Raw genomic sequence first — 19,292 nt, 5'->3', positions numbered from 1 at the left:
CCATTTTTATCAATTCTTTTTTTCTACTGAAGTTAGCATGCTAACCAGCTAGCCACCTAGTGATAGTGAGTCACTGTAGCGTCCAGTCTGCCCTCGGTCCAACATGAGAAGATGAAGAAGTAGTGCTGTCCAGAGTAGAGGCCATATCCTAACCTCTTGTCTTGTAAATGCAACGATGGCTGAAGCTCTTGATAGCACCTTTAATGAGACATTACACCCTCACCTTATCAGATACAGGAGTAATAGCACAATTTCTATCAATTGTAAATCACATGAACATGCTTTGTTTTATGAAACATGCAGCCAGTTAAACAAAAATATTTAACTGAACATAGAATATTCCAGAGGCAACATATCCAGATATTCAGGGGTCAACAGTGCAAAATCATTAGTAAATAGACCATATGTACACATGAGCTTCCCACACACGCACACAGTCCATTATTGTTATGTTGTATCCTGAGTTAGACACTGTTTACTCTTTAAATATGATATAAATATAACCTTTATTTCCCTCATTGTTCACATTTAAAATCTACAATGAACAGAGGCTGGTACTAGTCCAATATCATCATACATTCCCTTTGATTTAGTAAGTTAATACATGGTCGCTGCCAAATTGTTTCTAAAACAGAGCTGAAAGCTATAATGGATCACATTTCAATTGATTTTTGTTCTTTATTTAATCTGTGTGGAGTTTGTCCAGACTGGATATTTGTGCTGCTCTCTCATCCTGCCTGAGCCTGAATTTTTTCTATATTTAATATGTTTTGTATTTCATCAGTTTTCTCCTGCTCATTTATTCCACCGCTCCCTTTTCCATCCACCTCTCCAACCCTCTGCTCATCTCGCTCTCTCTCGTGCCACTGCAGTTATTTAAGGAGGAGCTGACCCAGGTGAAGGAGGGCATGAAGCACATCAATGATCTGGCCCACCAGCTGGCGATCTCCGATGTCCACTTGTCGATGGAGAACGCCCGCGCCCTGGAGCATCTCAATAGCAGATGGAAAGTGCTTCAGGTAGGGTTCGCTGCCGGGTCTGTGTGGTATCTATTTGACATTGTCAGCAGCAGCTTTTCCAGCAGTCAAATTCAAGGGAGGCATTGGAGAGTCATTTCACGTGTAATGTTTGTCCTAATGTAAGTTGAGGGTATGTGTGAGGCTCCAGTGGTGCCCTCACCTCAGGCTTACAACTGTTTTATGTCTTTTATATCTTTTTTGAGCTTGTTAAGGGAGAAGTGGTTTGTTTTAGGGGATGAATGAAGGGTCATGTGGGCAATGAGAAGTTCTATAAATCTTGTGTATGTGACATTTTTGCTCACTTTTTGAATGCAGACTGTACAGTTCATTATTATTAGATAAAGGACAATAGAGGAATGTATTAAGCAAAGACCCCTGGTATCCCTATCAGTGACATGCTCAGTATCTTAGACTTTACACCACCAGAATGCTGTGTTTTGGTTTTAGTTTACCCACAGTTCCAGGCCAGCTATTTTTTTCTGCTCACTTCAGTTAATTTCACACACAGTTAAGAGGTCATTGCTCATGTTTTGTAACCCATCGCAGTGACAGGAAATGAAAAAGAAGCAGAATCAATAGAAACTAACAGATACCTTGAATAGTAGTCAGAAGTCAAATTCCTGTAACAAGTGTGGTTTACAAAGTGGTCAGTTGTTACAGTAAATGGACTAAAACCTGAATGTTTAACTATATGGTTTGTTAACATAAGTCAAGGCCAGCAGAGGTGGGTTTGAACAGGTGGAAGGTTTACAGAGGTTTATTGAGCCAATACAACTGTGGTAAACATGTTCAACTGTGTGTTTAGACAGACTTCTATCCCTGGTTAAAACCTGACCGATTTGCTAAACTAACATCAGTGTCTCCAGTATGTCATTACTACAATATTAGTGCACACTCACCACTTGCTGCGGCTGCTTCATAGTAGACAACATGTCTATTACTGTGATGTAGCTGCAGCAAGTGGTGAGTTTGTATTAATATTGTATTAATGTTGTCCCAAAAGTCAGACATCAAATTCCAAGCATGGACCTGTTTTCTAACAGCTGTTGTTGTGTTAGCAGCACTCCATTCCTGTGATGAATTGAGCTCAATATTTTTTAATGAACTCGCGTAAAGGAGATGAGAGAAAAACATTTTGATGGCGTTCATTAGTTATAGAGTGTAACTATGAGTCAGAATCTTAATATGTAGAGTTGCTGCACAGACCAGATCTTTGGTATTTTTACACATCATGACTTGTAAGTTCAAGTGAGAAGAGCAGCAGAGTAGATGAATGAATGATGAAAAAGCCTTTTAAAATTTTCAATAACATTCCTTGGTTTCATTGAACTAGACTTGCCCTCCCTTCAGTGCTTTGCTGAATGTATGGATGCATTATCCAGTGAGCATTACAGTAACTTGGAGGGGTGCAATTTTCAAGCTTAGGCTGCAGTCTCCATTAGCAACCTCTGTAGTGCTCTAACAAGCACAACAAAACCCACTCAGCCTTCACTGCACCTCATGTGAGAACACCCTGTTCCCATTAGATAACCTTCATGACACATTCTTCACAGCTTGTCCTTCGTGGGCTTGTCATAATGTTTTAATTTCCACTCCAGCTTCTCCCCTTTTCCGTCTCTCTGTTGTGTGAATGTGATGATATGAATGTCCTTTCAACAATTCTTAGAAAGTACTTTTCAGTATCCACTTTGAAGAGTCACCATTCCCTGACTCTTGAAGGCTTTTGCGTTGACTCTGTGGTCCTGAAGTTGCCCACAGTGAAACAGTTCATGAGGAGAACATAACACAACAAAACAGAGCAGATCAGTATTGACTAACTGTGGGTTTGATTTGTAAGCCAGTGTTTTTGTGTGCTCTCTCCTCTAAGTAATCCAAATAAAGTCAATTCCCTCAAGTTAAGTCTCCATCCTCTGAGTGAAACCTATTGGATTGTTTGTAGCAGCTAATCACAGCTAGACAGAGTCACATGCTGGCGCTCTGAGGATTTTCTCAGCATGTTGGCTTAAGTTGGAGCATTGCAGGTAACAGTTCATGGAAAGATTTAGGGAGTTTTCAGCCATGCAAGCAGCATTGCTCTAGGTGATGACAACTTTGGTTTAATCTTAAATATCTCTTTGTGGGGAAATTTTGTACATTCATGGTCCCAAGAGGATGATTTTTATTGACTTTGGTTATTCTCTGACTTCTTCATCATAAGACTCACATGTGGTTTTAAGTGAAATAACTCAACAGCTGTTTGACTGGACAGACATTCATTTCCCCCTCAGGATGAATTGTAACTATGCTGGTGACTCCTTGACTTTTCATCTAGTGCCATCATCTGGTCACAATTTCAGTTTGTCCAATACTCTGGAATATGTTTCCATTGTGTTGAGTGCAAATTAGCAAATGCAACCATTTGTCTATTCTTACACCATCTCCTAAATCCATGCTACTTACTGATTCTAAGCAGGAGTGTGTTCATGCAAGAGAAGTGACAAAATAAAGTATCCTGAAACCACACATTATGCATACTCAATACAGTCGTTTTTGTGAGTGTGCTCTTGATGCACACTGTTCTCCCACAATGCAATGTACAAAGTAAATGGAGGAGCAGCAGCTTGCAGCTAAAAAAATAATAAAATAGATTGTAGGTGGTGGTGAAACAGCTCAAAAAATCTCTTGTAAAACAAAAACTTTCAAAGCTTTAAATTTTAGGAAATTATATTTTCATGTCTCAATGTGGAGTTTAATTAGCTGTTTTCCAAAGCTGCAGTTTGAGTGACATCTGACATCACACTTACTGTGTCGTTTCCTGTCAGTATAAAAGTATGTTGATGCATCTGTGTACTAACTGATAAAACAGTATACTATGACTGTTAGTATGTAGTTTACATACTGAATTAGTTTGGATTTGGGCACAGCTTGTTAAAGGCTGTGTAAGGTTCTTATGGTTATTTCTAGCTGTGTCGATCCTTTTTTAGGCTACATGTTTGACCAACCTGAACAGGTTCAAGTGCTCTTTGCTCAAACACCAGCAAGGCACTTCTTATTCTACAAATGCAGCCATTATAACCGATCGGCAGCCTTTTTTCCTGTGTGGGAAGGATTGAGCTCACATTTATAAATAGAAACATCTGTCAGTCTTATTTTTATACACATCAGCAGCCTACCTTCTTTCTGTTTCAATTAAAATGTCTGAAAGTTTTTCTTTCGTCAAGGGTCACGATGCACAGGGAAATTTAAGTGATCGTTAAAACCATTCATAAAACTCCAATAAAGCACTTTCTGAAACTTAAATTATCAAGGAGACATCTGCTACAAATTGTCGCCACAGTCCCATGTATTTTAGGAAGGGATTGTTGGGACTCATTACACATTCTTTTTCAGAGAGAGCTACATAGAAAGAACAGAAATTGGGACTCATCTTGCTGCCCTTTGATGTCCCTTTGCTTTGGAGGTAAAAAGAGTTTTCATGAAAAAGTTCTTTTACAGGATAATTTCTGCTAAATCTTTGATGCACTGTGTGCTTCAGTAGGCAGTGTGTCCTCTAGTCTTTGATTCAGGAAGTAAGTGAGAGTGTCTTATCCTCCCTGATGACCAGCATTATTAAAAAGGCTTTTAGTATCCATAGTCACCAGCAGATACTCATCTCCCAAATCTTGGACTGGCCTCAGAATTACTGTGACATCATCAAGTGATGTAGTAAGAGAAAGGTGTTTCACAAGGTTTTAGAGAGGAGAAAAAACATTTTTCTGTGTATTGCAGCCATCTTCAAGCCTTGCTCGTCAGTCAATCTGCCGTATCTACCATCCACATTAATTCATTTCAGTGCAATGGGATGCGCTGACCTGACATCTTTGTGTGAAAGCAGGCAGAATGGAGAAACCCTTTTCTTTGTCTCCCTCTCCGTGTCTCATTTCTCTCTTAATTAAAATGAGAAATGCTAAATCCCAGCAACATCCTGTGCCCTGTTGGTTTTGGCTGCTCAGACGCCAGCGAAAATGTATTTCCAAATTTGATTTGCTAATATTTGTCGATCATGGATAATTTAGTCATTTGTCTTCCTTATGGCAGCCCAAATTGCCTGTACAACAAATAGATTGTACAACACCGAACAGTTGGCAGTAACATCTCCACGGCACATTGACAATGCTATATTAATCCCAAGCAATTTAAATCACGCTCTAGATTATATTGTTTTATTTTCTGGTGAGGGAGCAATGACATGCCTACACTGAGAAATACTAACTTAATGTATCTAACTTCACACATTATGACTCATTGCCTGTGCTGCTCTTTGAAGTTTAAAGGCCCCTCACATTTTCTCCTTTCTCTCTCCCTTTCTTTATCTGCCTCTCTACCTCACCGCGAGTGGATTTACCTCCCATTGTTTGAGGACGTGTTTCAAACATTCAGCTGACAATGATTCATGTGCCAAATCCAATACATTTCAAATAAACCAGGATTAGACAGGCTAAATCCCATTTGGTGGGAAATAAAACTGATGTGAAATGCTTTTACAAAGGCAATGGCAAACTTAATTTTGTCAACTCAGTCTCCATGGTTATTGACGCAGCACATGTGAGGCTTTGTCACCCCCCATCCACCCTCCTCCCATTCCCAATTCTCTCTCATTTCATCTTATTTTCCTCCAACTCTTTTCCACACTGACACTGCAACCAGGAACCGCTGTCCTCGTTTCAACAAAATATATTATTTTGTAATCTCTGTCTTCGTTTCCTTACCTGCTGCTCTTCAAAGGCTTTCAAAGTCCTTCAAGAGGGGCAGCAGAGGAAAAAGACATAATTTATATTCTGAAGTTAACTAATGGAGGAGAAGCAGGTGGTCTGTGTGTGTGCATCTCTATTGTGGGGATTTGTGGTGAAGAGGGATGAACAGCAGGATTCCCTTTGACTTAAGTGTGTGTGTGTGTGTGTGTGTGTGTGTGTGTGTGTGTGTGTGTGTCCTCAGGGGTCCATAGAGGAGCGGCTGAAGCAGCTCCAGGATGCACATAGAGACTTTGGCCCCGGATCGCAGCACTTCCTTTCCAGTAAGAGTCCTCTTCTTCTATTTGAAGTTGGTGCCTCATGTCGCACCAATCTGTCCTGTGCTGTGCCAAGGCACCGTCTTGTAGTGTGAGGGGTGGATGAAAAGAAGGTTAGGTGTATTACAGTTTTGCTGTGATGAGGCTGTAAAATGCCGCTTGCCTGTGTGTGTTTGTACTTGCATGTTTGTGTTTGTCTGTGTATTTGGGTTAGAGGTGGAGCTGGCAGGCTTTGTTCATCTGTCTTCGTGAGTTCCAGCACTCTGTTGCAATAAGCATCCCCAGTGATGCTCATCACAACAGCCATTGCTCTCATTTGAACAGAGATACATATTTGTGAATTCTGTCTCTTCTTTTACCTGCTGCTCTTCAAAGGCTACAGAGACGTAGCAGGGGGGCTAAAAATGAGATTTACTTTGCCTAGTTTAAACTGATGAAGAAGTGGAAAAGCTGTGTGTTGCAGGGCACTGCGTGTGAGTGTATCTGAAGTGGTGCTCTGTACTTGTGCATCTCAAATGTCCTCACCAACCCCATCCAGTTTTACTGCTGTCACGCTGGCTCAGAAATGCCACACTGGGGCTTATATACCACTACTCCACTGCCAGCACAGTCACTGCACGCTATATTTCAGTATGTTATCTTGTCTGATATAGCACATAGTAAAAATATTATAGAGCATACAGTGCTTATTTTACATAGGAAGGTGGAATATAACTAAGTTCATTTACTCAAGGATTGTACTCCAGTACTATTTCAGGAACTTGTACTTTACTTAAGTATTCCCATTTTATGCTACTTTTTGGAATTGTTGTATGTTTTACTCCACTACACATTTATCTGACACCTATAGTTACTCAACCTTTCCCAACCTTTCTGATCTGTTACCCATCTAGTTAGGGGTCCTTGTCATGCTCCAGAAGAGACATCTTTCTGCACATTGAATACCTTTCCTTTTGTTACTTTAAGGTCATATTGCTGATAGTACTAATGTAGTTTTATTTGAGTATGGTTTTAATGCAAGACCTTTACTTGTAGTGGATTATTTTTTAGTGTGGTTTTGGTGCTTTTACTTAATTAAAGGATCTGAATACTTCTTTTACCTCTGCATTTGTGAGTCAGTGTTTGTACGTGTGAGTATTTTTCACATAAAAGTCTGCATTGCACCACCTCAGAATACAGTTATGAACAATGACATGATGTGTGTGTGATTGCATGTATGCTTCTGTATCACTGTATCTGCCTCTTGCTTATTCCAGTGCAGTCTGTCCTCTTTGATCCTCAGCTGAACCCCCTGTGGTTCAGTTTGGAGGCCGGTTTAAACACTACACTCGCCCTGCCTGTCTCACCGGCTCCTCTACCTCCCCATATTCTATTAGGCTGTGCCAAACAAACCGACACTCTGTGGAAACCCCACACAATAGACCTGTCCCTTTGGCTTTACAGTGCCTGTTTTGCACCAGAGCAGCTCTGTTAAGAAGGTCTGAATCTGAATGGACACGGTGTCTGGACACGCTGTCAGGGACATTGTACACAATGGCTTTTCACGCATGACATGCCTATTTTGAAACTGATTTTGTTTCTGTGTGTTTGCGCAGGCTCAGTGCAGATACCATGGGAGCGTGCCATCTCGCCAAACAAAGTGCCCTACTACATCAAGTAAGTGCAACTTTACGGTCACTGTCTGCAATTGTGGGAATGTATGTACTTTTTCCTTGGCAGGTTAGGAGGAAACAGTCTGTTTGTTGTATTATTCAAAATCTACCACTTTGATTGACTGGCAGTATTCCTTTGTTGGGACTTCTCAATGGGAGACAATTCAAAACGGCTTCAAATGGTGCTGTTTCATCACATCAAAAAGTTGGTGAAATGGTTAGGAGTCATGCTTTATACTTTAAGAGCACTTTAACTTTAACAGAGAACTAATACCACTTTTATTCATTTTTTTATTCATTCAGCTCTATTCCATGAGCTTCTGTGAAAAAAATCAATCTCTCATTTAGGGTTTCTTTTATTAGTCTCCCTGACAAACTGTTCCTGGTAGTATCCCTAGTATCAGATTATTTGATTATCTGACATTTCTACAGTTCCCATGAAATTTCAAACATAAGCTGCAATCTTGCTGTCTGTGCCATTATCTTCATAGCTCATGACCTGACTGATCTAAGCCTCTAAAGCAGTAGTTTTTAATGTAGAATTAACTCTCATCATCTTTACTTAAGCACAGCTTGACTCACATTTTCAAAGATCTTTCCACTGCCCAAACATTTATACAGAGTAACCGTTTGAGAGCAGATAAATACTAAATGATTCAGAGAGTAACTCTATTGAGCTACCGTGAGCGCTATTTACCTGAGCACTCATCTGTTTATCTATTTATCTCGTCAATACTATTTCACCTTTAGATTCCTGTCAGTTTTATCAATGAACTGCAAGTGTGAGTGTGTGTGTTTAGAGATAGGTATGTGTTTATGCCTAGAGAATGGTATTTTTATGTGTGCAGGTTTGCAAGCGTTTGTGCTGGAGACTATGAGTATTTATTTTCTTAATCATTTGCAATGAAACCTCTTGGGTGCAATTTTAGTCTGCTAGTCAATTCTTCATGGGCTATATTACTGTACCAATGGGGGTGGGAGTAGTGTCTGCGTAGCAGTCCTCTGGGTACCAATCAATGAGTGCTTGCACAGGTAAAACGATGAGTGCTGCCCTAAAAGGCCCCTGGGTGCTGGCAGACTTCCTGCTTTGGGGTTTCTCATTTATTTTGCTGCACTTGTCATTTTTTTTTATTGGATCTGTTTTTTTCACACTACATTTTCTGAATGGGCTCATAGAGCTGGTAGTACGATAGGAAGGTGATGTAAATGTGTTTTTTTACGTGCATGTACAGGTTGGCATTTCTGCCTTTAAGTTACTGGCAGTGTATCTCCAGTAGAGCATCAGTGGGATGTAACTTTGATGCCTGAACCTGACTCCTTTATCACGTCTGACGTGTGTCTGTACTTTACAGGCCTGAAATCTCTTGTAAACAACGGCTGCCCTATCCTGCCCTCTCACTTTTCTCTTTCTCTCTCACTTTACTACCCTCTGATCTCCCCCCTTTTACTGTCTGCCCCACCTGCCTGTCTCTGCTCCCTCGGCTCATTTGTGCTCCATTTTACTTTGATCTTTCTGGCCTGAAAATGTGCGCCTCCATTCTTGCCTGCTTCACAAATTCACCTGCCTTTTGTTTCATTTTTCCCCTGTCTTCTCCCAGCCATCAGGCCCAGACAACATGCTGGGACCATCCAAAGATGACAGAACTGTACCAAGCGCTGGGTGAGTAAGGAGACAATTAAAGCACTCTCCGAGTCGTGCTCATACACCCGGGACCCCCACTGGGCTGCAGTAGCACCAGCAGTGCAGCACCACTGGGCTTCTGCTTTGAAGGCCCTGTCAGACAGCTCATTAAGGGCCCTGTATTTCAAACACCGTAGGGACTACATCGCTACTGTCATTAACCTATGAGGCCCAATTTGCCAGCGCTGTGATTGCTTTTCGCTTAGCCTTTAATTAATTGTGATTAAACGACATCATGTGTTTTACTCTTAATCTGATCTGACACGGGGAGCTGGTAGGGGAGATAGACACGCTGCCGCATACACATGCTCCCCCCAGACACATACGTGCTTGTGCACAGTCACACACACAGATAATATTAGCAGTACACTACACTACTAATGACTTCTGCAATGGTGTGATAAACATGGAGAAAGATAGTGATGCCTAATTCCTCGATGGCAGGGTGGAGTGGTGCAGAATGGGTTTGTGTTCCCCTCATCATTTCATTTACTCTAATCTCTTTCTATCACTTCCTCTCTCTCTCTCTCTCTCTCTCTCTCTCTCTCTCTCTCTCTCTCTCTCTCTCCTTCCATTAGCGGATCTAAACAACATCAAGTTCTCAGCATACAGAACAGCCATGAAGCTGCGGCGGGTTCAGAAGGCTCTGAGATGTACGTATGGTATTTCGTCGATGGTATTTTCTGTCTGCAGCGCCGGAATGGCTGGTTTAGTGATATGCTGTTATCCTGCACCATCAGTAATCCACTATGACAAGCTCTCTTTGGGAATGAGATATAACGATTAGCCGTGGCACATTTCTCTATTCAGTTGTCGAAGGAATCATTGCTCCTCTCTGCAATACTTGTAATGTAGTTGAAAATATTCTCTGCATTCTTTCCACTATTATTGGCTTTAAAATGCAGCAATCTAAAGTATTGATATACTCAATAAGAACTACTAGAGCCACTTTACCACCAGAATCCTTCCTCATTTTCATTAAGGCCTGGGTTGTTGGCATGCGAGGTAATTAGAGCTAATAATTGGTCCATTTGAGTGACAAAAGAGAAGGCAATTAGTTTTTGCTGCATGATTGAGGCTGGAATGTGTTGCCCCATCAGGGTCACAGCACTTATTGTATCCTCCATGGACCAGACAGTCTCACTTTCTGCCTATTTTTTCTGACAGTGCTTCTCTTCATGATGATTTTGTGTTGTCTTTGATCCCTTGGTTTTTCACCTCCTCAAGCTTTTGTGCTTTCGACCCCTTAATCTTGTCCATCACTTGCAGCACTCTAACTCCCACTCATACCCTATATGCCCGTATTTGCCACTGCCACTTACTCATGTTCACCGCATTTCCTTCTCCGTCTCTTCCTTCTCTTGCAGCCTTCCTCCAAACCTCTCTCTCCATTCCATGTCCCGAGTTTCTGTAATAAAAAACTCGGCATACTTGGACCGCTGTGAAAAACCTCTTTCAACAACTCCCCCTCTTTCTTTCCCTTGCCTGCTTTCTTATCTCACCCTCCTCTGGTCTACTAGTTGATATTGTTACAGAATTTAATTGCCAGGCAGCCTTGATAACTGCAGAATTCTCACTCTTTCTCTCAGCACACTTTGTGAATGATTGAGCAGTGCCATGCAAGAGCCCATCAGAAATACATTTTTAGGTGATTCCCTCCCAACTCTGAGAATACTCCTGTTATCTCCTCTCTGTTCTACCTCATTATCATGCTATCCAATTATACCTGGCATCAACGGACACCCTTTTAGCTCCACTCCAAGGGATGGGCCATCAAATTAGTTTAGAAGAGCGAAATCAAATTTGTGTCACTGCTCTTGAAACATCTGGTAGGGCTTAAGTGGGAAAAAAGGGTGAATAAGCACTGCTGTTGCTTGTGCTCTCATTTGCTAAGGTGAGGATGATGATCCTACTGTGTGTGTGTCTGTATGTGTTTGGAAAGTGAATGTGCAGTCATGTATGTATGAACATAGGTATTTACATTTCAGCATCTGAATATGCATGCCTGTGAATGTACTTTTAAGCTTCAGTTAATCCATTTACCTTATTTCGGACTATATTAAGAAAGATCAAATTTCAAATACCAATCTCTCACACATGCATATTGCACACAACATGCGCCTCATCAAAAAGCACATGCATATAGTCACAATAAAATGTGCACATAAATTACAAATTATCCTAGTGCACAGCAGAATGCACATGAGTTTGTTTTCCCCAGGTATCTATGTAACCTATTTATGTATGTTTTTAGTGGATTTGGTAGCGTTGAGCAGCCTTGTGGAGGTGTTTCGGGAGCAGGAGCTGCAGCAGGGGGAACACGTGATGGATGTCGTGGAGGTGATTCACGGTCTGACGGCTCTGTATGAGCGACTGGAGGAAGAGAGGTCCATTCCTGGTCAACATTCCACTTTGCGTTGACATGTGTCTTAACTGGCTGCTCAACGTCTATGACAGGTGGGTAAGCTGTGAGTCCATCTAGAAATGAGGGAAGTATTTATTAGACCCTACTTGAGTTGAAAGCTGCATGAAGTCATTTTTTAAACAACACAATCAAGTTAGTTACTCTGTATGTGCTGGATCCAGCAGATCAACATGAGCAACATGAGCATCCACCTTGACAAGTTTAAGTCCCATAATCCATCATCCAAAATGGTTTCATTACTTGTCACTGACCTGGATGACTAGTTAAAGGAGAACAGTGCCAGTTCAACACATCACAGTCTGCAGGTCTTGGGGAGTACTATTGTATATTGGAACAAAAGTTGCAAAAGTTTGAGCCTTTTGTGTCTCCAGAGAGAGCTGTGAGGTGTGGAGCTGGAAAGAAATTAGTTTACCAGACGTCTGTTGCCCATCTCTGCTTGCAACTTGAGGCCACATTAGCTGCTAATAGCACAGCACACCCGGATCGCTGATGGAAAAAAAACAGTTGCATTGTACTTGTATTGGTAATGCAAACACCAGGCTTTGACTGCTGCATCAATTTTAATACTTTTTGAAAAAGTGTCCATTGTGAGACCTATTCTAAGTCAGGAGATTTCAAACCAATGGCAGGCATTTACAGTATAAATTAAATACCTCTCAGATTTCTTGCAATTTAGCTTGTAGCCTGACATAGGACACACGTATGATGCCACTTTGCCTCAACTTTATATTATACATGAACTCTATTGAGTTTAATGAAATCAGCGTTGGTTGTGTTTTTATTACTTTAGATATGACTGACATCATAAATCTGGACTGTAACCTTCCCTCTGGTGGATTCCTATTCCCGTTTTCTCATTTGATATTTAATCTCTCAAGAATGCACCATTAAATGCTAGAAATGGGTGTGTCATGTAAGTTAGTATCTAGGCCAATGATATATAGTATGACAGGTCTGTATCAGGTTTAGAAATGCTGCAGAGCCAGGTTTAACACTGCAAAGGACTGTTTTACATCACACTGGGTCACAAGAGTCAGTTAGTGTTAAAAATAATGGAGCATTAGGTAATTTTATATCACATACACACACTGCATGTTGATGAAGAAATGCTACTATAAACCATTGCCATAAAAGCTATTTTGAACAAATCCTCAGAGTCCTAGAACAGAGGTCTGTCTGCAGATTGATGTAACCAGTTCAATGGCTTGTTGTACAGATATCTATAAAGAGCCACAGCATGACTAAAGCTCCAGTAACGATGTCCAGGCTGAGGGCCAATCATCCCTTCTGAGACACAGCAGAAACAAATCCTCTTTCACACCAACATTCTCCCCATCTTTGCTCCTGATTGACTATTTTGTGCCATCTCCAAAAAGAAAGCAGCGAGCATAGACGCAAAAAATACAGGAGTAACCCCATGAGTGCAGTAAATTTGGTCGGTAGCTCTTAACTACATGCTGCTAATGAGAGACAATCAGAGACTTTACCCTCCGCATAAATTTCAGTAATTGCTTTTTGTTTTCCAATAAATAGCAGTGAATCTGAATGAGGCCTGTGTATGCTTGTGTGGCATGTGTGTGTTTGTGTGTTTATGCCAGTGGATGTTCATTACAGTATATCACCATTCATGCCAGCATATAGGTTTGTGTGTCCGTCCTCCAGAGACATGTCACACTAGCAGGGTGTGCGGGAGTGACGTGTCCCCTGGGGAGCAGTGCAGAGGTGCATATTGAAGATGGCATGAGGCACACAGCAGAAAGTGCATGTGAAAAGTGTTGACAGCCAGTCGTCCCCATGTGCTCTCTAGCTCCTCTGAACCCACTCCAGCCCCGAATATAATAGAGGAACCACAGTAATGCTGTCTGTATGACTCCTCATTTTTCTCCATGTGACTCCAATTTTCTGTTGTCTAATGGTCTGGCCTGAGCAATGTTTCACTTCTACCACTACTTTGCTTTTGAACACATTCAAAGCAAAAAAAATCCAGCTCTGAAAAATTAACTCACTCTTTGATTCAATTTTATACTTCATTGATCTGATGATCTCTGATGAATGTGGTGTTTTTTATTTCTCACTTAACAATTCAAATGTTAATTTGATAAGCCTGTGGTTTCTGCCAATGCTGTTCAGCTCAGCACAATTTAGTTTTTTCTGGCTGTTTTGGCGCCAGAACTGTGAATTCCAAACAGGCACAGTGGTGGTGTGTGTTTACCTCTTAATTCCCGTCATATCACCCCTTTTATTTCAAGCTGGAAAAAAAGTTAATGTGACCTTTTTGGGCTCAGGTCAGAGCACAGCAGCATTCATCTCACTGGCCTTGCCATTGGCCAGTGATCAGACAATTTATTCAGCTTGGGAAACTCCAAATACTGGATGTGTGTGTGTAATTCATGGGTGTGTTTATGCAGTATGCGTGCGTGTATATTTGTCTCTAAGTGACCCTGCGACATTGTGGTGTATGTGAGCTTATTAATGCTCCTCTGGGCATAAAACCATGGACACAACACTTCATCAAGTCCCCTGTCCCTTTAGTTACTCTGGATGTGCTCTAATACAATTTCACACTGTTGCGCTGACCTGTACTGTACTGCTTTGACCCACATAATTCCTCTACACTTTGTCCCTCCCAGCAGGGCTCAGCCAACGTATGAATATATTATCATGACACAGTACACTGTGATTTTAGAATAATTTGCCATTCAAGTATTCGAACCATGAAGCTTTTTTAACATTCCTCTCGCTGTTGTCTTTCTTTTTCCTAGTGCTCGAAATGGCAAAATGCGAGTCCTGAGCTTCAAGATGGGACTGGTGAGCCTGTGCAATGCAGACGTCCAGGAGAAGTACAAATGTGAGTCTGATGTTCGCTCATGTGCCTAATGCATCTCCCCCCACTGCAAACAATGAGCCAAAACAAAACGGCAGTGATTGCCAGTATTACATAAAGACATCCACTTAGTCTAATGGAGGAAATGACTCTGCTTCCATAATGGAGAAAGCTTTCTTTACCTCTACAAAGTCCACCAGGGACCTTAAAAGGATTGCTTGCCAAAGACACCATTCATGAACACTCCCTTTCTATGGCTCTGACTCTCATTTTTCTTCACAAGTCAGCTAGCAAAAATCTAGGCCTGCTCCCCCTCTCCTTTTTCGATTATAAATTATGCTGTAATATTTTATTAGTGCACCGCTCCAGTCTGAGATATGTTTTTACTGTTCAGTTGTAACCCCAGTTTACGAGTCATCCTGTAAATATAGGTAAAATGAGAGCCGGCATTTGAGCTGCTGATAGTTGGACCTGGAACAGCTTGTAGTTGAAACAGGTTCTGAGACAACACTGCCCATGCCAGGATTATTCATGCTTGGCACACCATCTGTGTCAGCTCTTAAAAACTGAAAGATAACAGATTTGCCTTCAATTGAATGGTCCCTGGGGTGAGTCAGCCCTCTTTTTCTGGGTTCAGGTAGACATGTGGTGGCCTTAACAGTTTGTCATTTCTCTGAATGATCTCGTTTTTGCCAGCTCCAGACATCACTGGAATAATATTTGCAAGTAAATCTGAAGCATTTGCATCAGCCCCCTTTGAGATACAGATGGTGGGTGTTTATTCCATCATTACCAGTATTTGGCTGTGATTCAGAAAAGAAATATGCTTGTCATTATTACTTCAAAAAGTAGTTTAATTACTCTAGTTTATGGTAACAGTAATTTTTCATACTACATCTTACTTTCTTTTATTTAACATTTGCCTGTGCACATTCTGTCTCTGGCCTCTGCTTCTAATTTATTATATCAGAAAAACCTGGTGGCTATTTGAGAGCATGTTCGTTTCTTCAAAATTACATGCCTAAAATCATTTCTAAATAAATCTGAGACAAGAAATAGTCCATAAAGTTGCAGGGTATGACTTTATTTTATATTTGCTGCATGAAAGCACCAAAGCAAACTAAACCCCAGACTGGCATCATGTTGTGAAAACTGAGATTACAAAGTGTACACTGGATTCACACTGGTAGTTTCATCTTACTTAATCTTGGACAAACTGGACAAACTCAATTATGTTGCTTTTGTTATGTTTTAGCCACATGGCCGGGGACAGCATAGTCTGTCCGGAGAGAATGTCACAATTGGATGAATTTCCAATGATTTCATTTGTCCTTTACTTTGGTTTCTGACCAGATACCTGAAAACTGTGTGACATTTCCATCAGCCTCATCTGTACAAATCCGCAAGCTAACGTGCTAAGCTAAGATGGTGTCCATGGTAAACATTATACCCCAAAAACATCAGGATGTTAGCATTGTCACTGCATCATGTTAGCATGCTGAGCTTAGTATTATTCTGATGCACAGTGCTGACTAAGTGCAGCCTATATATGGTACTGACTGACCAATGTTTACCTACTATAGTAGGTAAATAGTAATGTGTACTATAGTATAGTATGTACTATAGTATAGTACACATTACTAGGGGTTTTCCAGCTAAAACTGTGTCAGTACAACCCCAATTTAGTAAAAAGGTAGCTCATACTAAGTAGTAATTAATCAAAACATATCAAAGAAACAGACAAACATATCACAAACAGACTTCGTAATGACTGTTCAGAAAGTTTGTGGCTTGTTCAGCCAAATCCAGGGATACGTTATCTCACTGCAGGTTTCGCAGCATTGCAAGCTGCATGTTTCTGATGTAATAGAGATATATACTGTGGTCTCCATAAAACATGTCCAAACCTCATCTCTATTAAACAGCTAAATGTGAACATTTAAAATGTCAAACATGCTTCAGCTCTGGTTATGAGGACTATATAGAGGAGGCTGTTTAGCATGCAGGTGTTAAAGCCAAGTGTTGTCCCTGTAGGGTTGAATAAGTACACAGAGAAGGGGATACATGGGATGCTTATACTGGCATTGTGCAGCACCCTCACACGCCTGTCAGCATTCATCTCCTCAGTGACAGGCAGAGACCCAGCTAGCTTGGTAAAGGCCTCATTCAGAACCTGACAAGACTCCACTTATGCAGCTCTTTCATCTCCAAGCAAACCAGCCAGACCACTAATACTGATCCTGTCTCTGTCTATATGTCACTCAAGTGAGTTTTATTCCACAAAACTAGGTTGGTAAGCTCGTTGCCTGGAGGGTCATTGTTAAAAAATAGATGAAAACCAGATATATTGCTGTTTTATTGACAAACTCAACATAAAGTTTTTATGTTCATGCTAAGTTATGCTATTATTCTTCAGTGCTGTACTTTCTAAATTCTTAATGCCTGCTTGAATCTTTGGGGTGAAATTCATAATTTACATTTTGACAGCCCAGCATGTATAGTATTATATAGAAATGCTCTAAATCAACAGATGTAGATGTGTAGGAAAATACAGATGTGATTATACAAATGCAAATAACTGTTTTTCATGCATACAAATGCAGTGCACAATTAATGCAGTTACACTCACTGTTGTATAATCAGATTAGCTACTGCATAATTGATGTATAACTGTATTTTTCGCAGACTTATTCCGTCAGGTGTCTGGCCCCGGAGGTTTGACAGACCAGCGTCACCTCAGCCTTCTGCTCCATGAAGCCATCCAGATCCCCCGCCAGTTGGGTGAAGTCGCCGCTTTCGGAGGCAGCAACGTGGAGCCGAGTGTTCGTAGCTGCTTCCGCATGGTGAGGACGCAGTTACATACATGCATGTCATGCCCCAAACACATTCACTGATACATTACATGCATTGATACATGTATAGTTTGCTACACACGTACTACAGACCAAGCAGATGGAATCATCTCGTCTGGAATATACTGTGAATTCACCTTACTCCATTTGATCTGATAAACGCTGCTCTAGTGTTGATATATCAGTCACAAGATTCAGCTACTGCAGCTGTGAAGATTTTAGTGTCCCTGTGTCTCTGGTGGACCATCATATTCACATGTGAAGCATGTGAAAGACTGACCACCACAGGACAGTACTGTAAGACTGTGTGATAGTTTCGGTGCTTGAATCAACAGCTTGATTGCCCCAATGAGAAATTTGAGGATGACCTTGAAAACCCTTTTGATAATGCTATTGTAGCACAAACCTGCTAGCCTATTAATTAACGTGTAGAAAAACAATGTGACCTCCAGATAATCAGAGCAGTGCAAAGTTATCTGTGCCAAGACAGTATTACAAAAACAGAAACAGAATTTTAAACTTAAAAAATGAATGGTTTAATCAAACATTAGCCTTTGGATGCTTTCCATCAAAAGCAAAAATTAAAAAATAATGTTGTCACACCAGGAAGCTGCCAGTTATGTGAACCCTGTTGTGTTTTACTGACATCAGCAGAGTTCAACTTTTCCTGCAGAGGAAGAAGTAGTTAAATGCACCATCTCAGGAAATGGAGAGGTTCTAATTATTCTACCTAAGGAATCCCCAACTGCCCCACACATAGTCAGGATGTTGCCTTACAAACATTACATCACATTAATATTGCATTGCATTGCTTTTAATGCACATAAGATACAGTCAGTGGTAGATAATGCATGATGTTACCACCCATACACATACTGTAGGTGAAATCCAAGAACTTTAATTGGGAAAGTTGCATAAATGATTTGATCTACTGGAATATCGATATGATTAAGTGAGGTGACAGAGTCCAGTAGCGCAGAGATTAACACCTAATGAGGAGTTATGTCCAAAGCATTAATTAATTAATCTTTCCCTCTTTCAAAATGTGTCTCAACTTGTATGTTCGGCTCAGGTTGCAGGAACTTTACTATGTGACATTCAATTCGGATAATTACTGAGTTGTTAGGAGCAGGCCACGGCTCTTTTGGAAGGTGGCCCATGCAAAGCCTTTTAATTCCCTCATTTTCAAGGCAGATCCTAATTATATACACCCCATTCTGGTCCATGCTTCCTGTATCAGCTACGGCTGATTAAAATCAATTGCTTTCTCAATTTGCGCCATCTCAGGGCATTTAGTTGTAGATAAAATATCCATGTAATGTGAACTGGGGGGTGACCCATTTGCCCGTTTATCACTTGGCATGGAAGTGAGTGATGTCAGTTTTTGGAAATGTGGGTACAGCATTTGCTGCCACCTCACATAGACACTGACTATTAGACTCTGCTGGCAGAGGAGAAGATGAAATCGACTTCAGACACAGAATATGTAGGGTATTCAGAACAATATGATATTGCCAAGGGTGCTATGGTATGTGCAGAGGTTATTGGGGCAAATTCAACTGGTGGAATAACCTCAACATTTCCTAAACAGGTCTATATTTTGTGAGAAATGTTGTTCTCTGATTCTTCCTGCTACTGTTTAGTGGATATATGGTGCACAAAGCAGAGTTTTGATGGATAACTGGATGTTTATCACTCTACTTTTCCAATGATGTTTAAAGCATCCCATCTGTTCACAGTGCTGCTTTGTGATGCAGCAGCGTGCTCAGCATAGTCAGAGATGTTTCCAGGTGTTCGGTATGCAAGGGGCTGC

The 19,292-nt window shown here is 40.9% G+C and overlaps 1 protein-coding gene across 1 annotated transcript in view; it reads left to right on the top strand.

The window, feature by feature from the left end:
* The window catches only part of drp2 (dystrophin related protein 2), a 77,407-nt gene that overhangs the window by 36,847 nt on the left and 21,268 nt on the right, over positions 1-19,292 (top strand). The window contains 9 exon segments of the mRNA XM_051072466.1: positions 873-1,019; positions 5,973-6,051; positions 7,641-7,701; positions 9,296-9,357; positions 9,957-10,031; positions 11,633-11,769; positions 11,771-11,835; positions 14,566-14,651; positions 17,313-17,470. Of these exon segments, the coding sequence (XP_050928423.1) occupies positions 873-1,019; positions 5,973-6,051; positions 7,641-7,701; positions 9,296-9,357; positions 9,957-10,031; positions 11,633-11,769; positions 11,771-11,835; positions 14,566-14,651; positions 17,313-17,470 (870 nt within the window).

The sequence above is a fragment of the Lates calcarifer genome, linkage group LG8, assembly GCF_001640805.2.
Source record: "Lates calcarifer isolate ASB-BC8 linkage group LG8, TLL_Latcal_v3, whole genome shotgun sequence".
In the NCBI taxonomy this organism is placed as follows: Eukaryota; Metazoa; Chordata; class Actinopteri; family Centropomidae; genus Lates; species Lates calcarifer.
Note: the sequence above shows the minus strand (reverse complement) of the source record. Positions and strands in the feature narration are given on the sequence as shown.